This window comes from Heterocephalus glaber, unplaced genomic scaffold, assembly GCF_053883595.1.
Source record: "Heterocephalus glaber isolate CG9 unplaced genomic scaffold, H.glaber_assembly_v1.0 deba00001472, whole genome shotgun sequence".
Taxonomy (NCBI): Eukaryota; Metazoa; Chordata; class Mammalia; order Rodentia; family Bathyergidae; genus Heterocephalus; species Heterocephalus glaber.
The window spans coordinates 31,614,367-31,639,261 of record NW_028258315.1 but is presented as its reverse complement, the minus strand read 5'-3'; the positions used below and the strand labels follow the sequence as shown (position 1 = coordinate 31,639,261).

The 24,895-nt window shown below is 42.0% G+C and overlaps 1 protein-coding gene across 1 annotated transcript in view; it reads right to left on the bottom strand.

Annotated features, from left to right (window-relative positions):
* Positions 1–13,176, bottom strand: part of Ryr2 (ryanodine receptor 2) — a 676,288-nt gene extending 663,112 nt beyond the window's left edge. Inside the window, exon 1 of the mRNA XM_087181253.1 lies at positions 12,821–13,176. Coding sequence (XP_087037379.1) covers positions 12,821–12,868 — 48 coding nt within the window. The 5' untranslated portion in view covers positions 12,869–13,176. The remainder of the gene's footprint in view (positions 1–12,820) is intronic.
* Between the last annotated feature and the right edge of the window lie 11,719 nt (positions 13,177–24,895).

Genomic DNA, 24,895 nt, shown 5'->3' with positions numbered 1-24,895 from the left:
TATGTATCATAAAAGTATAAAGAAAAAAGTGGCAAAAATGATGGGATGAATGTGTCTGAAGCAGGCCAGGGATTTAGCTCAGTGGTTCCATCGCCTGCCTTGCAAGTGCAAGGACCCAAGTTCAATCCCCAGTACAAAAAAAAGTGTCTGAACCAAAGGGGAGTATTTTGAGGGGGATTAATAACAGCATAACTTTTACTGTAATAACTCTGTAAATGTAAATATACACCGTATTTTTAATCAGCCTTTGCACATAAACCCTACAATCTTTGAGTCAATAGTTACATTATTTTAAAAAATTACTAGCAATATGAACTTTTCCCACTCACTCTAATGAGATGTGCTTGCTTTCAAGCCTAGTTAGATTATTTAATCACCAACAGCCTGAAACATCTAAACAAAACACGCCCAACTTAGAACCAATTTCAATTACTTAGGAAAAGCAGCAGAAAATGAAATTATGCAAACCTAAACCAAAGTCAAACGAAAATACGCATGCTCTCAGATTAGGTGAAAAACAAGTAATTAAGACTCTACAAAACAAAAGGCAATGCATCAGGTTCTGCACGATGGGGTATATCAGGCCAGGGTCTCCATCCTCTCCTCTCCCTGGAACCCTGCAAGGCAACCACCCCTCCTCCCGTACAACCTTAGATTACAGTCCTCCCATGAAAAGATAAAAATTAGCTTTTGCTATCACCTGCATCTTCAGCATGCCACAAAGGCCCATGTATTGAAGGATTACACCCAGCCTGGTGCTTTCGGAGGTGGTAGAACCCTTAAGAAGTAGCACTTAGGGCTGGGGGTTTAGCTCAGTTGTTCCGGGGCCTGCTTCGCAAGCACAAGGACCCAAGTTTGATCCCTGGTACCAAAAAAAAAAGAAGTAGCACTTGGTGAGAAGTCTTCAGGTTACTGAGGATGTGCCCCAGAAGGAAAGGGTGGCGCCTTAGCCTCTTCCTCTTCCTCTTTCCCTTCTGAGCCATGAAGTCTTGCTCCTCCATACACTGTCACCATGAGGCACTGTCTTGCCACAGGCCCAAAAGCAGCAAGGCCAATGGTCCTGGACTAGAAACTACAAAACCATGAGCCAAAATAAATGTTTCCTCTTCATAAGTTGATTACTTCAGATATTTGTGAGAGTGATGGAAAGCTACCTAGCACATCTTTCTTTGATCCTTGCTCCCACTTCCTCTCTGCCTCCACATCTGCAGTAAAAAGAGCATCTAAGTCGGCTGCTCCTACTTACGGCTCCCTCTGCCTGCTGTCTCCTGAGATTTGGCATCTACTTTCACCTTCCTCTCAGAGAACCTGGGTAAATTTCTGATGGTCACATCAAAGGTCTCAGGTGTCGCCTCCCTTGGCGCATCACTCCTGGGTCTCTACAAGCTCCTTCCTGAGGCTATCTCAGCCATTTTCATGGCTCTGCCATCACCCCAAGGCTGTCCTATCTACCTTTGTAGGCCCATCTCCTGTCTGAAACACTACAGCCACAATTTCATAGCTGTTGTAACAAAGTGCCACGATCAAGATAATTTCACAGCAGGCATTGGTGGCCTCACAGTTCCATGGGCTCAAAAGCTAAGCTTAAGGTGTCACTGACAGGGCTGTTTCTCCTACGGCTGAGGGACAATCTGTTTCCAGCCCCTCCCTGGCGTCTGGAGTCACTGGCATACCTTAGCCTATAGCTGAGTGATTTAATCTTCACAGGAGTTCTTCCTGTGGATCTTCACATCTTCCTTCCTGTGTGTCTGTGTCCTAATCCCCACTGACTACAAGGACCGCAGTCGTGTGGGATCACAGGCCAACCTTAATGATCTCACTTTAATTTGATTACCTCTGTAAAGACTCTATCCAAGTGAAGCCACCTTTGGAGGTACTGAGGAACTGGTTCGTCAACCCATTTTCACAGAAACACAAATAAATCCACAACATACATCACAATAAATCCCAAACAAGCCCCACTGCCTTCCCCTAAAACTTTCCCTTCTTCCTGATTTATAAATTATGCCATCACCTTCTGAGTCTCCTGAGTTTACCTTTCTCTTTTTCCTCTCATTACAATCTAATCAGCTGCCAATCCCATAAACCCCTCTATGGAGTCCCTAAACCTCCTCCCTTCCCATTCTCTCTACTGCCACCCAAATATATGCCTGAAGTATCTTGCGCCAACTCCGTGGTGACTCTCCTAATAGGGTTCTTAACTCCATCCAGCCTCTCTCCCGTTTCTCTGTATCCCAACTTATCTTATAAATCAGTGCCACATTGATCTTCCTAATAGACATCTCTGACCCATTTCCCTCCTGTGAAAGAAAAAAGGGGAGGAAAGTGATTCCAAAGGCCCCTCTTGCCTTATGAATTAAGTACAAACCCCTGATCCTGCTCTCCAGGCACCCCACCCTTCCAGGAATGCCACCGCTCGGAGTCTCACATCATCTCCTCCCCTCAACATGTCCCTATGTGCTTTCTGCTGATGCCATCAGGGCCCTGCCAAGGACAGCAGGCACTCTCCAGGGATTAGCTTCAGAGAATCTAAGGAAAGGATCATTTGCCAAGGAATAGGCTGAAGCAGGGCTGGATCACACAGAGAGAATAGGATAAGTAGAGACCAGCAACAGTGAGGACCCCTTACTCACCCCTGTGAGGCTCCAGGGGAGGATACATGCCCCTGGCACCCATAGAAAGCAGGAGCTCACTGATCACAAAGCACAACAAAGAATGAAATCTCCCAGGGGACAGGGAATCAAGAGGAACTCATAGCCTCTGCTTATATCCTCCTTCCAGTGGCCCTCCTTCCTACCCTCCCTGCCCAAATCCACCAAAATCCTACCCATCCCAACTTGAGGAGGCACGTCAGTGAGGTGAAAGAAAATATTTTTATAAAAAGGTAAATATATGACTCAAATACTAATTGAACACATGGCAAAGATTTTAATTCATTAACAAAAGAACCAGCATGGTGAGGTTCAAAGGAGACTCCAAAGAGTACACAAACACATGAGCCCACCAGGACTTCGGGGAGAAGGTGCCAGACAGAGGGGAACTGCTCAAGAGCTGTCATTCACCAGCCACGCGCACAATTTCCATCAGCAAGAATGGGAGGTTCTAAAACCATCACTGCAACTTAACAGAGTTATAAATTAGCTCAAAGTCAAAGAAAAGGCAGAGATAATCCCAAAGGATGAATGAGGAAGGAAAATGCAACAATTCCTTTTTTCTCATTCAATTCACAGTCTTTTGCAGTTTTTCCTGACAGAGGAAGGGAGGGAAGAAAAGGGCTTTGGCATCTGCTAGATCCTAGTTGGCCAGCAACATACTTACTCATAAATTGTCCTTGAACAAGTATCTCACCTCTCTACAACTCAGTTTCCTGATCTGTACAAATTCAATTAACTGCTTTATAGACTAAATGAATTGTTCCAGGAATCCAATGAATTATGGTGGTCCTATTCAAGCTGAATGAATGGAGCCAACACACTTTTCCTTTCATTTACCTCCACTATCAAATCACGGGATTGGACCATGACCCTTCAGTTCCTCTTCAGTCTGAACATTCTTAACTGTCAAACACCAACTCCACTAAGAAGTCTTGATGATCACACTCATGGGCCGTATATTCCTCCCTCCGAGATATCCTTCCCCTTAGAGTATCTGCCCCTTATGTCCACTCTGCAGTAGGACACGTGGTTCTCCCTTCTTCTGCATCCCATCTCCCAGAGACAGAACAAAGTCTCAGAAGGAGCCAGTTCAGATCTGCTTAAGCCCCAGCACCCAGCAAGATGCACTGCACACAATAAGCACTCGACAGATGCTCCAGACTCAGCCCTATGAAGAGATGGGACATTGGAACAGGCAGGAGTGACAAATAAGTTTCTCTTCCCTTCACCTGTTTATGTGTCCCCTTTGGTGGAGGAAGGACTCTAGCTGGGCAGATTCTGCAGGCTTTCCTGAGTGACACAGCTCCCTGACAGGGGAAGAATGCTGACACATAATAATGACACTCAGCTTCAGGAGATGATGCCCTTTCGCTGCAACAAGGGGGACAGGAGTAGACTGGGCACTTTAAGCTGCTGTGCTGATACTTCATGGCAGCTTGCAATTCGTCTTGACTCCAGAGGAAATGTTCTCCTGATGATTCACAGACCCCACAAGCCAGGACTTGTGAGCTGACCATAACCCCTACTCATGGCATTGTTCTTAGAGACACATCATGTCAAATATGTCGTGGACCAAAGGGGACTGCATGGAGAGTCTAAAAAGTAGTAAAGGGAAAGGCAAAGGTCATAGGGTATGTGTATAGCTATGTGTGTGTGCAAAATGCCCCAATCATTCTTCAATATGTTGTTCTACCCTGAAAGGTAGAAAGACACTGTGTCTTCCCTATAGTCTCATAACTATTACATGCCCCTGAAGGACAGTTCTTTAAAACAGTATCTATATTTTTAAATATTTTACAATGTTTTATCTCTTAGCCCACTCCCCAAATTCCAACTGTTCTCAAAATAAAATGAATCAAAATTGTCAGGAACTCTACACAATGAATTTCAGAGCCCTTTCAGAGATGGATGTGGCATTTTACTGATGCTATAATGCCTGTCTTCCTGTCATTCCACATTCTGGTGTTGCCTTAGATTATTTCTACATTTTATGTCAAATGAAATCTGCTGTTAACACCATCGGCTCCACCTGGTAGAGGTGGAGTCGGATCTGTGTCATGACCACCTTCGTCACCCCCTCTCGTTTGTTCTGAGTGACACAGAGCACAATCTCACAGACCCTGAACTCACTGCTCCCAACCTCCTACATAAGCTTCCACTGTTTCCACATCTCAGGTCTGATCGAAAAACATGGTGAATGTTTAAGTTTTAAAAATTATTACAGTGAAAGACACATTGTCACTAATTCCCTCAAAGTATTCCCCCCTTACTTCAAGCATATTTATCTCACTGTTCTTGCCATTTTCTGAAGCGGGTGTAGAACTCCTTTTTCCTGAGTACCTTTTACAAGATGTGATCAAAATAGGAAAAAAGGTCCGAAGACGAAGGAGTGAAGGGAGGGGAAGGGGAAAGGAAAAGAGGGAAAGGAAAAACTATGAGAAAAGGAAAAAAAAATGGAAATGAAATCTATGTAAATAGGGAAGGGCAGAGGGGGTGAAGGGTGCACAGGTAATGGGGGAAAAAAATAAGAACCAAGATACTTCATGTACAGGTACAAACACCCAATGATAAACGTAAACGAATTGTATATCTAAAGTGTACCAATAAAAGAAAAAAAAATACGATGAATGCTGCTGCTGAGTGGCATCCAATGGAAAGGCAGGCTCATTAAAACATTACAGGGTGGAGCCAGGGATTTAACTCAGTGGTTCCGCCCCTGCCTCACAAGCACAAGGACCAGAATTCGATCACTGGTACAAAAACAAAAATTACCGTGTCCTCATCCAGTTTATTCACTGAATCTGGCACCATATGACTTCTGGCTCTTCCCCAAAGTCAAAATGACTATGAAAGGTAAATGTTTTGAATCAACAAGGACACGGAGGCAGCTGTAACAGCACCACTAAAGGCACTCGTGAAAGAGGACTTCAGGAGCTGCTTCAAAGAGTAACCAGAATAATGGAATGAGTATGTTAGAAGTAGGGGGAGTATTTTGAGGGGATCAATGTCAACATGTCTTTTACAGTAATAAATTTTTTAAATTAAGCATTCGTTGTATTTTTTTAATCACACCTTACATGTCCTCTTCTGCCTCCAGGGCACTTCCTAGAGACCTGGGGTACTGCTGTGAACAACGCAGGTGCCAGTTTATGCACCCAAATTAAGGCAACAGAGTAAACTTTGCAGACTTCTGCCCTATTCTACATCTATTATCCAAAATATTGTCTCACAGAATCAATTCAATTCCCTAAGCATTAAACAGCACCACATGGTGCTGGTAGTGTAAGAAATTCACATTTGATATAATGAAAGATGTTCCTAAAGAGAGAAGTAGAGAACCAAGTTTCCCTCTTGTTTTAATATATGTTTACCTCCAGCAGAAAGGGACCTTAAGGTTGAGTAAAGGTTCTAGAGCTGGCCACCCGGTCTGAAGCCATAGCTCTACCACTTGTATCTGCAAACTCTGCTCTGGTGATTTAACTTCTCTGTCCTAACTTCTGAAGAATTTGGTTAGAATTTTATAAGAAAAATATATGTGAAATACTTAGAGCAGATACAGTAGACAGTATGTATAATGAACCTATAAGAAATAAAGTCACCGAGCCGGGGATTTAGCTCAGTGGTTCTACCACCTGCCTCGCAAGCGCAAGGTCCCAAATTCAATCCCTGGTACCCCCCCCAAAAAAAAAGAAAGAAAGAAAGTCACCAACAGCAGCAGGCAGGGAATTATATAAAACAACTCTGGGCTCCTGACTGAGCCCATGCCAGAGAGGGAGTTATTCCCCAAGACACTGTATTTCAGGTCAGAAGAGTACCCCAGGCAACCTCAGAAAGGCACATAGACACCATCTGACCGAAACACTGAGATGGCACAGGTTTGTCTATGGCCCAGCCACTCTCAAAATGGCATCTCACATGTCCTATCCACCTCTGCTGTCCTTATCTCAGAATGTGACCCACAAACCTTCCTCTGCTGCCTATAGGAGAAATCTCACTTCCACGATCTTTCCCGGCTTCCCACACAACACATTCAAGTGATATTCACACTTAATGGAGGGCCATTCCCCTTGTCCTGATCTATTTTCTGTAAGAGCTCTCTTAAACCTGTTCTAGTAGCTAACACTCTGCTAAGCATCAGGAGAAACTAACGTTCCAACATGGTCCTCCCTGTTCCCATGCAGCATTAGGTAAGAGACAAAATGTACAGAACTAACTGAAAAGCTTAAGAGATGGTCAGAGAAAGAAAATCAGAACTGGTTGGTATGATCCAAAAAGGGTCTATCGGGGATGGAGAAACTCCAGGCATGAAACAGCAGATTATACAGGGCAGACTGGGTATGTCAGGAACCTCAGCTGAGGGGGTTGAGCTCTTCATTAAAATGGAAGAAGGATTCAAGGTGGGTTGCCTAATTGAGGATGTTGGACGATGACAGCTGGAACAAGAACTATCACACGCTGGTCAATATTTATCCCCCACCCTACCCTACATATATATATATACTGAAATCCTAATGCTCAAGGTGATAGTAATAAGAGGCAGGACCTTTAAGGGGATTAGTGCCCTTATCAAAGAGACCCCTTCCATCTTAGCTCTCAAAGCTGAATGAAATCATTAAGTCTTTTCAAATTCCATTATCCAAAAGATCAAGATTTTGTGACATAGACAAGCTCATGGAGGCATAAGAGATAGAAGAGGAAATAGAAAGGAATCTCCAGAGACAACCACACAGCTGGAGAAAAGGAGGGCAAGCAGGCCCCCACCCCAAAAAAGTGCCCAGAAATGAAACAGCACAGAATGCTCCTTGTCTCCATAACCAGAGTAGAAGGATCATCAGGTTACTGAATTGTGAGATGGGGTCTTAGGGAATAGAGCAAAGGAACATTTAGACACAGCAAGAAGGAGATGAATGTGGTTTTAACAAGAGGAAAAGGCAGGTAGTTTACAGGGTGGGGTGGGGACAAGCAGTAGAAAGAGACCACGTTTGGAGAAGATGAGCAGCTAAATAAACCATTTGGGTCCAAAAAGAGACATTTTTAAGATGGAAAGAATGTGTGCTTTAAGATAAACCAGAAGAAGTAGACAGAGAAAAAGAATTTGTTTTTATTTTTTTAAAGCATGGACCATGAATCCTGACCCAGGATTTAAGGTATATGAGGGACCACCCTTCAGAAAGGAGAAAAGAAACCTTTTCAGGGCCTAGAAGGACAAGAGGGCTGACGTGGACAGGGACATTGGGAAGGTCAAGATAAGGATAAAATGGGACAGATGGGTTTAAACCTAGCCTATAAAGAACACTGTGCTGATGCATTACATGTTTTGGCAATGCTTCAGAGATTTTCATACACTTCACATTACTCTATCCACTATCCTGAGTGTGACACCGGGCCAAACCATCTCATTCTGAGCTTCAGTTTCTCTATCTGCAAAATGAGGAAGGTGGGGGCAGACTGGGGAATATTTCCTAAAGGTTTCTTCCTACTCTTATACTAGCAATTGGGTATGCATTCTTTCCTCCTAAACATACCAGGCCAGCTTCCAAATCTTTTCTTTGCAATTATAATTATAAACCTCTTTTCAACTTATTTGGAATGCCTCCTCAACACCTTACACTATGCTATGCACACAGAAGGTGCTCAACAAATGCTTTTCTGAATAAAATTCCCATAGTGGTAGAGTTTCAGGAGACAAATCTGAGCCTTATCATCCCACCCTCTCCCCTAAACACCCTCTGCAGTGGCCCAAGCTGCTGAAATCCTTCCTCAGATAATTCAGCCTTGCTAAAAACACATATCTAAAGTCAAAGTACAAATACAACTAAATAGTAAATAAGTTAGTGCCCTAAGTGCTGTAGATCCTGCCCTTCCTGCCAATGTGTACACACTAATTTCTAAGTAAAAAGTCTGATGACGGAAGCCTAGGAGAAGAGGGTAAGGAGTTCCATCAGTTCCTTGAGAAAATACCACCATGCACATCTATCTAAAGCTCTGGGAGGTGTGGCTTCATTATCCAAGCAGCAAAAGGTGCAAATTTCCACTACTCATCCTCTCTTTTGGACTCAGTGACATCCTCACAGCTGCGAAAACTAGGGATCCTATTTGCTGTAAACCTAACACATACATGAGCAGCCTTTCTCCCCTGCAAAGGACACTGTTAGCCTGAGATTTGAGTTTCAGTCCCAGTTCTGCACTGCTGAGCCATTGTTTCCTTTTCAAACGAGGACCAAATATTTCAAACGACCCTACACTATGTCAGCATTAGTATCAACACTTCATCATTCCTGTTATGAATTGATGAATAGGTTCTCTTTTTTAAATTAACTTTATTGGTACATTTTAGGTATACAATATAATGACATTCAGCATTGGAAATTTGGACCTTTACATAATCTCTCTTGGTTCTTTTCACCCTTCCCCTGCCCTCCCTTCAACCCCTCCATCCCTCCCTATTTACAAAGACTTTGTTTCCATTCTTTCATTTTCTCATATTAATTCCATTCCCTTCTTTCTTTCCCCTACCCCTCCCACTTCCCCTTCCCCTTTGCCCCTTTTCTTCCTATTTCACATTATCTATTATACCTTTTAGACCTTATTTACACTTTCAGTTTCTCACACTAGAGAAACTATTCGGTAGATGAATACGTTCTAAGACAGTTCTTGTGACCGTAAAGCAAGGCGTACAAGAACTGAGAAGAAATTTATCATGAAATAGTTCCTTCTGCAAAGGAAGGGCAGAGGAAAGCTATGAGCATTCCTAACAGAATATCTCTACAGCCAGGACCGTTTTAAGTCTCCATCTGCACATAAATACAAAAACTATATTACACAGTATTTCTACTGTGCATACACAAATAATAAGAAAAAAATAGAAGTACTCAGAAAAATCAACCCTTGACCGAAGTCATTTTATATCACGGTTTTCTTAAACATCAGAGGTATCCACCTTCTGTGAAATCCCACAGATTGAAATAAAGAGAAATACAGCTAAAAAGACCTACATTTTAAAAACTCAAAGTACACTCTGTTGCTGTGTTGGTAAGTTAGAAACTTTAAAAGCCACACTTTTTCAAATCATGGATATATGTGATGTGACAGTGAAAAAATACATTATGAGCCAAAGGTTTATTTTTGTGGTAGGATTCCTCTATCTTAAGAGTCCCCACCCATCCCAGAGTTTACAGAACATATTCTCAATCTCTCTAAAGATAACCAGATTAGAGGGAAGTCATGAATGGAAGCTGATTGTTCATCTACACAACTGTTGGGAAGGAATGTTGGGAGGCTCACAAGCAACAGCATAATGGAAAGGAGGTGGGAGAGGGAATTAAAAACTAAACAGTGACAAAAGCTCACACACAAAGACTTCATTTACAGCAGCAGGAATAACCCATAGAAACAGTCCAATAAAAAGATCACCTCTCAGGGCTGGGATTTAGCTCAGTGGTTTCACTGGCTGCTGCGCACAAGCGCAAGGACCTGAGTTCGATCCCTGGTACCAAAAAAAAAAAAAAAGATCACCTCTACTTCCCTTAACAATGATCTCAGACCTCTTGTAGAAAAAGAAAAGCCTCAATGTGCTGGAGTGCTGAATACAAACCCAACAGACATGATCTGCTTATTAGGGTACTCAAACCAGAACAAGCGAAATGCCTGGCCAACTTCACAATTAGGGTGTCCTAATGACTGCTTGATGGGGTTTTTTTCCTATGCATGACAGCCTCATTAGTTACTATCAGGAAATCTTCAGTTTACAACTATTTTATCAAATGTACAGTCTCAATACTCCTTGGAATATTTTCTTTAAAAGAAAAGATGAAGTAATTCATATTGACATGATTGCATATCACAAAGAAATAAATGCCTCAGGGGGGCAAATGAAGACTAATGTAGGAACGGCATGCTCTCCATTACTAGCCCCAGTAACATTTCCAAACCATCAACATTCTCAGGTTAAAAGAATAAAATGTAGGGCCAGGGATTTAGCTCAGTGGTTTCGCTGCCTGCTGCGCAAGCGCAAGGACCCGAGTTCAATCCCTGGTACCAAAAAAAAAAGAGAGAGAATAAAATGTAAAGGATTCAGGGCAGTAGACAGGGGAGCTGGTAAAGGATTTGAGAATTTCCATTTTAAAATGGCAAAATGTTGGGGAAAAGACATATTTTTCCTTTCAGATATTAATGCTAACAAAAAAAATCCCCTTCTTCCCTCCACAGTGCTATCTCCTTCAAGGTCATTTATCATCAGCACAACAACCTACAGACATTTTATTAAAAGAAAAATCCCAGCCTAGGTCTGCCAGATCTTACCCAAGACCCACTTATCAAAAGTGTTGCTCTAGCTGACAGGCAGCTGTCAAGTAGCACTGAGGTAACATTACTTTATATGTACAAAACCCCATCACAAGAACAGTTCCCATTAAGCATTCCGATAACAGCACCTCCCTGAGCTCAGCTTAACATTTAAATGCTCACAGGAAGCCCTTGAGTGCATGAAACGATCCAAAATTTCCTAGCTAATTTTAACCCTATGTGGTTTGATAAAAAATTGAATTTAAAAATCACACGGCAACTAAATATTTAGTCCACCTGAAGAAAATACTTCGTAGTTTTGAGGGAAAAAAAATCAAATATGGCCTGAGCTATTTTTTTTTAAACTTACAATTTTCCGCTAAGAAAAATTATAAACTGTATTACTAGGAGGTTAAAATATTCCCCATAAGCAAGGTATTAGTGAAACTGCACTTAAGAGCAAGTCTTGGGCAACATTACTCCAACAGTATAAACAGTGGTGCACAGCATGCAGCCAGGTCAGAGCATACCCCTTTCCAAAGCCTTCTCCCTTTCATGCACAAATGAACCCCTCCCCCAAAAAAACAATTAGGAAAAGCAAAAGAGACAAAATGACCCTTTACTATTTTCTTGTTGCAAATTTTACCAAAATGTATCATCAAGACTATTTCACACCTCAAAGTTGCCATCTGGTCAGTATTTTAAAATGCAACCATCTCTAGGGTTTTCCAAGATTGAGGGAATCGTAACTTCTGCACTGCTGGGAAGAGTATCAGCAAAGGCTGCAGTCCTCGGTGGGGTTCAGGGGAACCCAGTAAGAGAGTATCCTTTGGGAAGGAGAGCTGAAGTGGAGAAGGAAGGGCTTTGAAAGGACGCTGAAAAGGCTAAGTGGGTTATTGGGAACACGAAGTTAGAGCGCTTTTTGGGTCCGAGGCTCTCAGCCCCAGCTCGGAGGTGAGCAATGCCTCGGTCTGGGAGTATCTGCAGTGTTTCAACAAATCAGAGCGAGGAAGAGCAGCGCCAAGAGGTACTTAAGGAGAAAAAAAATTGTATTAGAGTGGAGCCAACCTTTCCCTGTCTGCCACTCGGTGTGGAAATTCTGGGCAGCCCCCCGGCCCTGCACACACACGCGTGCACACATACACATACACGCATGCATGCAGGCACGCACTTTGCTGCACTCAGCAGCGTTTAGAAAATGACATGTTCATGATCCCCACCTACACACACACACACACACACACACACACGCACACGCACGCTTCCCGTACCTCCACACTCTGCAAGCAGTCACAGGACCACCCTGGCACCAGTCTCGGCAACCTCCCCACCCGCTTCGCAGCAGCCTGATTTGGGGTATCTCAGAGTAGCATCCTGCACCCAGTGCAGCGCCCGGGCTGGCCGCTCGCACGCCAGCCAAGTACGCGGATCTCGCTATCTCTGTTCTGTGACAGGGCACAGGTCCCCAAAGCCCAAGGGACGGCGCGGCAACGGTATTCCCGGAGACAGCCCGAGTCCTCACGTCCCCGGCGCCTCGAGGGCCACCCTGCTACGTCTTCTTCCCCGGCACCCCCAAAGGTCTCAGCCCTGCCAGATCAGCTGCCCCGCCGCCCCCATTCCCACAGCTGCCAGGCGCGGGTCCCCGGTACTCCAAGACCGAACCTGGGCTCCTCCCGCCGGCTCGCCACGCTCGGTACCCCGGCTGTCCCCACGCGCGCACAGACACGCGCTCGGCCCAACACGTACACCTGCACACACTTGGTGACGCCGGCCCTCCCGCATGCCCGGCACACTTGCGCCGCCCCACTGCCCCTCTGCGGGGACCTGGCGAGCGGATGCCCGGGCGCCCCTTCCCCGGGAAGAGCACGCAGCGCGGCGCTTACAGTTCGCAGGAACTGGATCTCGTCCTCGCCTTCGCCCCCGTCGGCCATGGCTCCGCGCTCGGAGCCCTGCGGAGCCCGGCGACCGCCCCTCGCGCCGTTCGCTCCTGCGCCTGCTCGCGCCGCTGCCCGGAGCCGGGGGCCGCGCTGCAGGTGCCAAGCGCCCCGCGGACCCCGCCTGCAGAGCAGAGGAGGCGGCGCAGGGTCGACCGAGGCGCCGGGCCTTCGTGCGCTGCACTGTGCGGGAAGAGGGCGGCCCGGACGCCGGGGACTCGGGGAAGCGGCCCCGCAGCGCAGCCCGGCAGCCCGCTCTGCTAGGCTCCTCAGAGCGAGGGCGCGTAGCCGGGTAGTGCGGCGGCTGGGGTGGGCGGGGGCGGGCGGGGGCGGGCGGCAAGGGGCGGAGCTCGCGAGCCCGGCCGCTGCAGGTAATCTGCAGCTGGGTATCGCCGGGGCCCAGCGCCGCTTACTGGCCGAACCGGGTATTGGGATCGGCGTGCGCTCCGAAAGCGCACAACCTTTCACCCGCGCCCTGCTGGGCCCCTGGGCGCTGCCGCCTTTACTTTGTGACCGAAAGCCCCGGGGAACAGAGCTCTTTCCTCCAGGACCCGGCTATGGCACTAGGCACCCGCTTCCATGGCACTTTGAATCGCACAGAAGATTCACCTTCCCTCCCGGGTGCATGGAGTTGGTAGACTCCTAGTCAGGGGTACCCAACACACGATATTTTACATTTGGATCCGTTGATTTACCATCAACATAGGGATTGTTCGATATTTACGTATAGTGCACCATGCTTTTCACAGATAATCCTACAACGTGTATGGTTTGGGCGCATAGAACTTTAATAAATTCATCCAATAAATATATAGTGAGCACGTATTTCAGAAAATGTGGTACAACACAAATGCTGAGAGTTTATAGTCTGATTTAACAAGGAATCGCAGTAAAGTATGGGATAATATTTATGAGTTTGAATCACTGGATGGTTCTAAACTCAGACTGCAGTATCTTCTATCCTCGCTGGAAGGAGCAAGTCCAGCATTCCACCACAAACATCAGCTCCTAGTGCTCACCATCCTTCATGCAATAGCCCACCAAATCCCCATTTCACAAACAGCTATTACTTTTAAAATGCAGGGTCTGCGATGATTTGGACAAGAAAGCATGTATCTCTTGATAGTAGTCCACAATTCTTTCAAAATTGTCACTTAAAATTTTAAGTATATGTAAAGTAAAATTTCCAAATGGCAACCCTACAAAGAAGCAGAGACTAAATATTTAAGCATTAGTTTACTTACATTCCACATTCTGCAGCATCTTGTCACAAAATTGACCAGTAAGATCTATGCAGCTTACTTTTAATTCCAGCATTCATCAACTTTGTACTTGCTAGCCAGTGTTTGTGTATTTCCAAGAAAATGAATACCATAAAGAACATGTCTATAAGTACTCTCCCCCTGTGGTGAAACTAATAATGTTCTGCCTCATGTTATAGAATTGTATTCCTAATCTTACCTAAAAACTTGGCATATTCTTGTATCCATGGTGACTAGCCAAGTCTTAAATCATTATTTATGGGAAGTTTTAATCGTAAGAGTCCCTAAATGAGCTCACAAAAGATAAAGTAAAAGTTTAGGACTGACTACTGAAATTGGCTAATGATTTAATGCTAAATAATTTTATATTCTAAATTTATAACTTCAAATTGATCTTTTCAATTATTTTATTTAGAACTATGTACAGTTTCTTAACTAAAACAAGTTCTGGATGCTTGGGAATTTCCCCCATTCGATCTATATGTTAGGTAAGATATTGAAATTCTCATTTTTTTCATTTTGGTATTTTTAACTAGGCTATAAAATTTTCTGGCAAGAATTATATGTATTATTTCTTCAATTCTCTCAACATAAATGAAATAATCCTAAAGGGCCCAGGCACTCAATATTTTTACCTAATAAAGTCTTCAACAACAAATAGACATAGAGGAGAAGTTGTTTGTAAAATATAAACTTTATGTGGACTTTAAAACTCAAAAATACAGGGCCAGGGATTTAGCTCAGTGGTTCGAGCGCCTGCCTTGAAAGCACAAGGTCCTGAGTTCTATCCCCAGTACCAAAAAAAATCCCTCAAAAATACAATAATATGAGGTTTATAGATCTTTAATCAGGAAAAAAGCATGCAAATATGCTTAAGAAAGATACATAATATTTATTGTTCAAAGAACTTTTAAAACAAATATAGCAAGCAGTTTAATACTGGTTGTGATAAGGGTGTATATTACTTTGTACCCTGATATACTGACTGACATACTTCATAATTATAAACTTAAGATGATTTGTACAAGAAAAATATTCAGTGAAAGCTAGAAAAACATTTTAATTTAACTTCTGGAGGGTTTTGTTATAATTTCCTACTTTCTTCTAGTGAATAACTAAGAAAATTTGTATTCAAGTAGAAAGATAATACAATGAGAACTAATCTCAATTTTCAATATAATCTTAATTGAGATAAACAAATATAATTTGGATATCATGAAGTTTATGTTCAGTGTCAAATTCTTGAGGGTGTTTGTTTGTTTATTTGTGGTACCAGGGCTCAAACTCAGGACCTTGCACTTTCAAGGTAGGCAGTGGAACCACTGAGCTAAATTCCCAACCCTTTAATTCTTATTACTGTACACTTAGTCTGTAGAGAATTAGCAACTAGACATTTCCATAGGCACAAAACTATAGTTTATTAAATAGAAAATTTTCATTTACAGTTTTCATGAACATATAGCACTTGATATCTGTGTTTTGTAATGTTTACAAAAATTTTTTTCTAAGTGCATATAACATAAAAGAGTTCATTTTTCTGTTTGCTATTGAAATTTGCTAGCTTAATATGGCTTTACTTTATTGAAACCTTGATATATTCAATAGATAACACTCCATTTTAGATCTTCATTTATTATAATATTTTAAAATTTAGAGTGTCATTTCTATATTTTTTTAGTCCAAATTTGGGAAGTGTTTTCCTTTGTGGTTAATTTTATGTCCTGCAAGAAAGGGAAAAAAATGGTTTTTTTAGTGAAGAGTTTTCTGCAGTCATCTAATTCAGAATGGGGCAACATACAGCACTGTTCACTTGGCAAGACCCCAGACATACTTAGAGAAGAAAAAATTAGCCAGATGTGGTAGCACATGCCTGTAATCCCAGCACTCTAGGAGCCTAAAGTAGGAAAATCAAAAGTTTGAGTCCAAGGCTGGGGATTTAGCTCAGTGGTTTTGCCGCCTGCTGTGCAAGTGCAAGGACCTGAGTTCGATCCCTGGTACCAAAAAAAAAGAAAAAGAAGAAGTTTGAGTCCTGCCTGAGCAGCTTACCAATTTAGCAATACCTTGTCTCAAAATAAGAAAAGACATCGGGCTATAGCTCATGCACAGGCCCTGGTTCAATCCTCAACCACAAAAGAAGGATGGGGGAGGAGAGGCCCTAAGATCCTGAGATTTGCCCCACTCCTCACAAATGCAGATGAACAGATTTTAAACATCTAGAGAACATTTCATATATTTTATCCTCAACAAATCAAGGCTGTAAACCATTTCCATGATAGCCACGTCTTTATCACATGTACTATAAAGTGTAATTCCAATGTGGTCTTGTCCTAGAAAAAAAGCACCAGAATTTCCCTGGGGAATTGCAAGCTGGTCCTCAGGTGATGTGGCCTGAATCTCTGGGTCAGCATCACTGCATAGGGCCAGGAATGATGCTATAGATGGTGGTGATGGGTGTCTCAGTGAGCATTTGTTATGCTCAATCAATTTGTTTTTATTGTTTCTTTTTATTTTCACAATAATGTCTTTTTTTCAGTACTAGGGATTGAACTTAACACTGAGCTACATCCCTGGCCCATTTTTTATTCTTTATTTTGAGACAGGGTCTCACTAAGTTGCTGAATTTCCCAGGCTGGGCTCAAGCTTGTGATCCTCCTGCCTCAGCCTCCCAGAGACATATGTCACCACACCTGGCTAATATCACCATTTTATACAGAAGGAACCAAACCTTAGAGTAGTTATGGAGCTTGACCAAGACTATACAACTGCTGAGTGGTGAAGCAGAGATCTGAGGACTCCAGGTAGCGATCTTTACTATTACTTTGTGCTACTAGCCCATGCTGACCTCAGAATGGAAAGCCTACCAAAGTCTAGAACTCTAGGGATGGGGATTTAGCTCAGTGGTTTCACCGCCTGATGCACAAGCGCAAGGACCCGAGTTCTATCCCTGGTACCAAAAAAAAAGTCTAGAACTCTAAATGACTCTGCCAGCCCCTGGAGACCTGTCTCTGGTTTCTGGTCAAACCAAAACCCTGATAACTCTTGGAATACCAACTAATTTCTGGAAAGAAAGATCACTGTGTATTAAAAATAAAATTCAGCTTCTGCCTTCCTTCACAGTTTAGATTCCTAGGAGAAATCAGTTTTTCATGGCTTGACTGGGAAGTTGAATCTAGGACCCTCTGCAGATACCAAAATCATCTCTTGGTTACTTATGATACCTAACGTAGTCCAAGTGCTGTGTAAATAGTTTTATATTACTTAAAAAATAATGATGACAAGAAAAAAACCTGTACATGTTCAGTACAGGTGCTGTTTTTTCAAATATTTTTGGCCCACACTTGTTTGAATCCACAGATACAAAATCCACAGATACTGTAATGGAAAGGGCCCACTGTGATGTGTGTACATAAGTTATGGTATTATAGTTAAAAGGATGATCGCAACAATATCTGCAATTGCTAAAGAAAAGAGACACATGCTATGTGATCAAACATCTATCTTCTTAATGCCCACATGGAAAAACTTTAGATATTCCTCAAAAGTCTAAAACATCTATGGAACTTACTAAAATAGTCTCTCCTGTCTTCATCGCCCAGTCTAATCAAATGTCACATACATTGGATGTCCCCTACATATAATATACTGGATTTTTTTTTCTTTTTATCCACGAAGTCATACCTTATTCTAGCTTTTCTTGACTTACTATGAGAAATCCACCGTCCAGAGCAGAGGTGGTACTAGGACGGGTGATTATACCTACCCAATGCCGAGGGTTTGAAAAAGATGTAAAATCCAGGAGGTATTGACACTGATTTCTACAGGATTTTGCCGGATACAGGGAGAGCAGTGGTGTTATGATACAAAAGAAACATGTTTTTTTGGGCCGAAGATTTAGCTCAGTGGTTTCGCCACCTGCTGCGCAAGCACAAAGACCCAAGTTCGATCCCTGGTACCTATATATATATGTTTTTTTAAATTTTCATAATCACAGTGAGTTTCCTAAAGGTGAAGGACTAAACTGGGTGATTTTGAGAAAAGATCAGCATGATTTAGCAGCCTCTAGGATATGATAGTTGGCATTCTTCTATCTTTTCCCACCAATGAGAGTTGAATTTGATCATGGAGAAGGAGATTGCCCAAGCCAACATCTTTGCAAAGATATAAGACACCTGAAGGCAAAGACAGGACAGACCACCCGGGAAGCTCTACAGTAGATGTTCAACCCACCCACCTATCCATTTAGCCATGCAGTCAGCATCACCACTGCTCTGTGCTCACTTTTGGGATGCAATGAAGAGGAACCCTAACACTTCTGGAGCTCATAGAGGATCACAGTGCAGAAGGGTAAGTGCCAGGACAAGTGCACAGACAAAGGAGGTGGAGAACAGCTGATGAGAGCCACAGGAGATGGTTCCTTGGAACAAGTGACATGCAAGCTGAGTGATAAGAAGTTGTCATCTGTAGTTTAGGAAGCAGTGGATCCAGAAAAAGCAGTGGTCCTTATGATTAAAGGTCATAGGATTGACCTTTGTAGAGTGAGAAGTCTCAGGGATGAACAAGGAGCAGCAAAAAGGTGGTATTATCCCAGGAGTTTCCACAGGAACTGAGGTGGACCAGGCATTACATACAGACCATCACTGGAGAGCAGGGTTCATACTGAGCTTAGAGAGCTAGGAATTTAGCAGACATTCTAAATCCCGTCTTGATTCAATTGTAAAACTTTAACGTTTGTGGAAATATTTTTCCTGGACTACACTAATGGATTTCCTGGATTGGGAATTGCCAACTTTCTATTGTAGTTTCTTGTTACTGATATGTTTTTTAAGAACCCACTTGTTGAATGTCTACTATTGTACCAGGCACTAAAGCTAGATGGTAAAATTAAAATTTAATGATAGTGAGACAAATACTTTCTTGTCTCAACTTCAGCAAAGTTATCAAAAGACCAAAAACAACAAATAAGTGCCAAATACTCCCACCTTCCGAAAATAAATTCTAGAAGCTACATGTAGGACTTGCAAAGAAGGTACTGGAAACCGACTTTGAAGGTTTCCTTTGTGGATCTAAGAGGGTATAGCTTGGAGGGGTTTGAGAGAGGCCTCCCCATCATCTATCATTATTTATAAATAACTATCTCACCCACAAACCATGAGTACCCAAATGAGATGAGCTAAATATCATTGCTATGCTGTGATTTCTAACCAGTTCATCTCAATGCCAACTTCTGCCCTTGCAACCCAGAATCATATCTTCCTTCCGATCAGATGAATGGAGAGGAGGTAAGTCAAATATTACCAGGCAGAATGACCAGTCCCGAATCCCTTTCCAGGCTTCACAGTCTTAGTCTTCCCCATCACAGTTAAGTGGAGCAGAGCTGATCAAACAGTCTGGAGGCTCATGCTTGCCCTACCTCCCCGCGTGGAGACCATGGTCAAGTCCCAAGTGTAACTAGATTCCAAATCCTGTTGCTCCTGATCATGCACAGATCCAAGGCCCATATTCTGCTCTGCTTCTGGAGCCCTTTCTGCTTTTTCAGGCTCTTTCACCCTCCTTCATCCTGTGCCTCATTCCTTTGCCCTTGCATGAAAGCCATGCTACTTATCATTCACCTACAGGGTCCTTCCCACCCCCATCCTTATTCTATACCTGCTCACTTTGTTCAGACGCTTCACAGCCTTGGCTTTCTTCCTGTGCAGCACATGGACGAGGGTCGCTACCAGGATCCTGTCCTGGGCTGTACTCTCCCTCAGACTGTCACATAACTGGCTGCTTGTTATTCATCAACTGAGTATCCTGTCCAAGAGGACCCAGGCCCCCATTTCTAAGGCACCAGCCCCACCCCTCACTTCTTCCTCATTATCTTGCTTTAAATTTACTTCCCTCTTAACTGGTTAGTTAGCACTACCCAACCAGTCAGCTGTGTGTTTCCTGGGCAGGAACTCTCAGACTCCTCAGTGGAGCCGCAGTAGCTAATGTCTCTTCCCTCTCAATCAGCTGTCTTGCCATCTTCAGAGCAGGGGGCCATAGCCTGCTGGGATGTGCTCTTTACACTACCATGCTGGGGACCACTGTTCTTATTAAAATAGTCATGGAATGATTTCTCAACCATAGGCACCAGCTTCTTCCCTGATACAGAGGTTATGTTTATCAATCTGAAAACTTCTAGGTCATTCTTTTGATAAATGGGAAACTTACTATTTTTTTTACTATCCAAACTTCTCCCCCACAAATTCTCTAAAATGGAGCCAATCATTGATCAGGACCCACAATGGTTAATAAACAAAAGTTGTAGATGTATATGACTTAGATTTCCCCCCCAAGTTTTCTATATTTTCGGTTCAATTCACACCTCCACAATAAAACCACTGGTACTGTTTCAATATAGACAAATAGAAGAGTGGACAGGTAAGAGCGTAGACTTTTGTAATATCTTAATCATGTAGATATTTAAAATTAGATTCATGTGTGCATCTAATAACAAAAATACTTTCTTTTTTTTTTTCAGGATTGAATTGGCTTTATTCCAGGGTAAGGATAACTGAATATATACAAATCAATAAACATAATATACCACACAAAAAATATAAATCACATAATCCTCTCCATTGACACAGAAAAAGCCTTCAACATAATTCAACATCTCTTCATGATAAAAGTTCTGAAACAACTAGGTATTGAAGGACAATATCTCAATATAGCGAAGGCCATATATTCAGTGTGATTGAAATATACAGTAAATATATAAACTAAAAATAATTATTTCAGTAAAAGGCACATTGCTGTTAATTTCCTTGAAAAAACTCCCTTTCACTTGAAACACATTTATCTTATCATTGTTGCAACTTTTTTTTTTTCTTAAATTCTTTTATTGGTACATTTTAGGTATACAACACATTTACATTTCACTTTGGGAACTTGTACCTTTACATGATGCATCTTGGTTCTTTTATTTTTCCCCATTCCAAGCCCTCCCTTCACCCCCTCCACCCTTCCCTATATACAAAGACTTTATTTTCATTTTTTCCATTTCTCATCATGTTTTCCTTTCCCTTCTTCCCTTTCCCCTGCCCCTCCCAATACCACTACTCTTTAGACCTATTCTTCTTATTTTGCATTTTCAATTATTCATTCCAATCATTGATACATTTTAGGTATACAATATAATGACATTCATCATTGGAAATTTGCACTTTTACATAATCTCTCTTGGTTCTTATATTTCACCCTTGGCCAGCCCTCCCTTCAACCCAACCATTCCTCCCTATTTACACAGATTTTGGTCCTTTTTTTCCATTTTCTCATATTAATTCCATTCCCTTCTTTCCTTTCCCCTGCCCCTCCCACTTCCTTTCCCTTTGCCCCTTTTCTTCCTATTTCACATTAATTATTATACATTTTAGTGCTTATATACACTTTCAGTTTCTCACAACAGAGAAACTATTTGGAATTTATTCATGTGTGTCCTATTTATTTCACTTAAGAGTATTGCCTCAATGTGCATCCACTTAGCTATAAATGTCTCTAATTTCTCATTTTTTATGGCTGAGTAGTACTCCATTTTATTAAAAAAACCACATTTTCTTTATCCAGTCTCCAGTTGATGGGCATTTGGGCTGCTTCCAAGTTTTAGCTATTACAAACTGCACTGCAATGAACATGGGCACACATATATCACTGGTGGTATGATTCTTTTAATTCTTTGGGGAAGATCCCCAGCAGTGGAATAGCAGGGTCAAATGGGACTTCCAGTCCTAGTTCTTTGAGGTATCTCCAATACTGATTTCCACAGTGGTTGCACCAGTCTACACTCGCACCAGCAGTGGAGCAGGGTTCCTCTTTCCCCACAGCCCCGCCAGCATTGGTTATTGGTTGATTTCATGATAGCAGCCATTCTTTCTGGAGTGAAATGGAATCTCAGCATTGTTTTCATTTGCATCTCTCGAATGACCAGTGATGTTGAGCATTTTTTCATGTATTTATTTGCTATTTCTACTTCTTTGTGTGAGAAATGTCTGTTCATTTCAGATGCCCATTTTTGGATTGGGTCTTTCAATTTGGGAGGTCCGATCTTTTCAAGTTCTTTATAGATTCGAGATAGTAGACCTTTGTCTGAGGAAGAGCAGGTGAAGATCTTTTCCCACATTGTGGGTTGTCTCTTCACATTGCTGGTGGTTTCTCTTACTGTGCAGAAGCCTTTTAATAAGAAGAGATCCCACTTGTTGATTGTTTGTGCTAGTTCACGGGCAACTGAGGTTTTGTTCATTAAATCTTTTCCTACACCACTGTCTTCAAGGATTCTACCTAACCTCTGTTCCAATTGGTTCAGAGTGTCTATTTTAATATTTAGATCTTTAATCCATTTTGATTTTAGTTTAGTGCATGGTGAGAGATACAGGTCTAGTTTTAATCTTTGGCAAGGTGAAGCCCAATTTTTCCAGCACCATTTATTGAAGAGGCTATCTTTCCTCCAGTGAGGGTGTTTGGCTCCTTTGTCGAAGATGAGATGGCTGAGTATGTCTTGCATTGTTTCTGCATCTTCTAATCTGTTCCATTGGTCCTCAAGTCTGTTTCTTTGCCAGTACCATGCTGTTTTTAATCACAGTAGCTTTGTAGTAGAGTTGCAGGTTGGGGATTGTGATACTCCCTGCCATGTCTCTGTTACCTAGAATTGCTTTTGCTATTCTGGGTCTCTTCTTGTTCCAAATGAATTTTTGGATTGTTTTCTCAAGGTCCATGAAGTATGCTGCTGGGATCTCAATTGGAATTGCATTAAATCTATATAGCAGTTTTGGAAGGATGGCCATTTTCACTATATTAATCCTTCCTACCCAGGAGCAGGGGATGTCTGTCCATTTTCTGATATCATCTTCAATCTCTCTTTTCAGAGTGCCATAGTTTTCAGAGAAGAGGTCTTTGATTTCTTTTGTTAGGATGATTCCTAGGTATCTCAGTTTTTTGGATGCTATTGTGAAAGGAATTATTTGCCCTATTTCTCTCTCAGTGAGTCTGTCATTCGTGTAGAGGAAAGCTATTGATTTTTGTGTGTTGACCTTGTATCCAGCTACTTGACTGAATTTGGTTATTAAGTCTAGAAGACTTTTGGTGGAGTTCTTGGGGTCTTCTACATAGAGTCATGTCATCTGCAAATAATGACAATTTGACTTCATTACTTATCTTTATTCCTTTTATTTCTTTCTCTTATCTAATTGCTGTGGCTAATATTTCCAGAACTATATTCAACAAGAGTGGTGATAGTGGACATCCTTGTCTTGTTCCTGATTTTAGTGTGAAGGATTTCAGTTTATGACCACTTAGTATGATATTGGCTGTTGGTTTTTCATAGATGGCTTCTATCAGTTTGAGGTAGAGACCATCTATTCCAATGTTTTGTAGGGTTTTTATCATAAATGCATGTTGGATTTTGTCAAATGCTTTTTCTGCGTCTATGGATATAATCATATGGTTTTTGTCCTTGGTTCTATTGATATAGTATATTACATTGATCGATTTGCATATATTGAAACATCCCTGCATCCCTGGGATGAATCCCACTTGATCAGGGTGTATGATCTTCTTGATGATCTTCTGCATTCTGTTTGCTAGTATCTTCTTAAGGATTTTTGCATCTATGTTCATTAGTGAGATTGGCCTATAGTTCTCCTTTTCAGTTGGGTCTTTCTCTGCTTTGGGGATCAAGGTGATGCTTGCTTCCAGGAAAGAATTTGGGAGTATTGCTTCCCTTTCAATTTCATTGAAGAGTTTAAACAGTAGTGGCAGCAGTTCCTCTCTAAATGTCTTGTAGAATTCAGCAGTGAAGCCATCAGGGCCTGGGCTTTTCTTAGTTGATAAGTTTTTAATTACATTTTCAATTTCATTGGTTGATATTGCATTGTTCAGAATTTTTAGGTCTTCTTCATTCAACTTTGGTAATTCCTATGTATCTAGGAATCTGTCCATTTCTTCTGTGTTGTCCATCTTATTGGTGTATAGGTTCTGGAAGTAGGTGTTGATGATCCTCTGGATTTCTGCTGTGTCTGTTGTAGTTTCACCCTTTTCATTCCTAATTGCATGGATTTGGGCCTTTTCTTTCATTTTTCTGACAAGGTTGGCTAAAGGTTTGTCAATTTTGGTGATTCTTTCGATGAACCAACTCTTGGCTTCATCGATTTTTTGTATCGTTCTCTTAGTCTCCATTGCATTGATTTCTCCTCTGATCTTTATAATTTCTTCCCTTGTATGAGCTTTGGGGTTGTCCTGCTCTTCTTTTTCTAGAAGCTTGAGGTTCAGCATCAGGTTGTTTAATTGGGCTGGTTCTGTTTCCCTAATATGCATATTCACTGCTAGGAATTTCCCTTGTAAGAATGCTTTCATTGTGTCCCATAGATTGCGATATGTTGTATTGTCATTGTCATTTAATTGAAGGAACTGTCTGATTTCTTCTTTAATTTCCTCTGTGACCCATTGGTTATTCAGAAGTGTGTTGTTCAATTTCCACGTGTTTATGAAATTTTTCCAGTTTCTTTTGCTATGGATCTCCAATTTCATCGCACTATGGTCTGATAATATACAGGGGATAACTTCAATTCCTTTGCACTTACTTAAACATGTTCTATGTGTGAGTATGTGGTCTAGTTTGGAGAATGACCCATGTGCAGCTGAGAAGAATGTGTATTCTGATTTTTGGGGGTAGAAGACTCTGTAAACATCTGTTAAGTTCATTTGTTCAAGAGTTTGATTGAGTTCTAGTATTTCATTACTTATT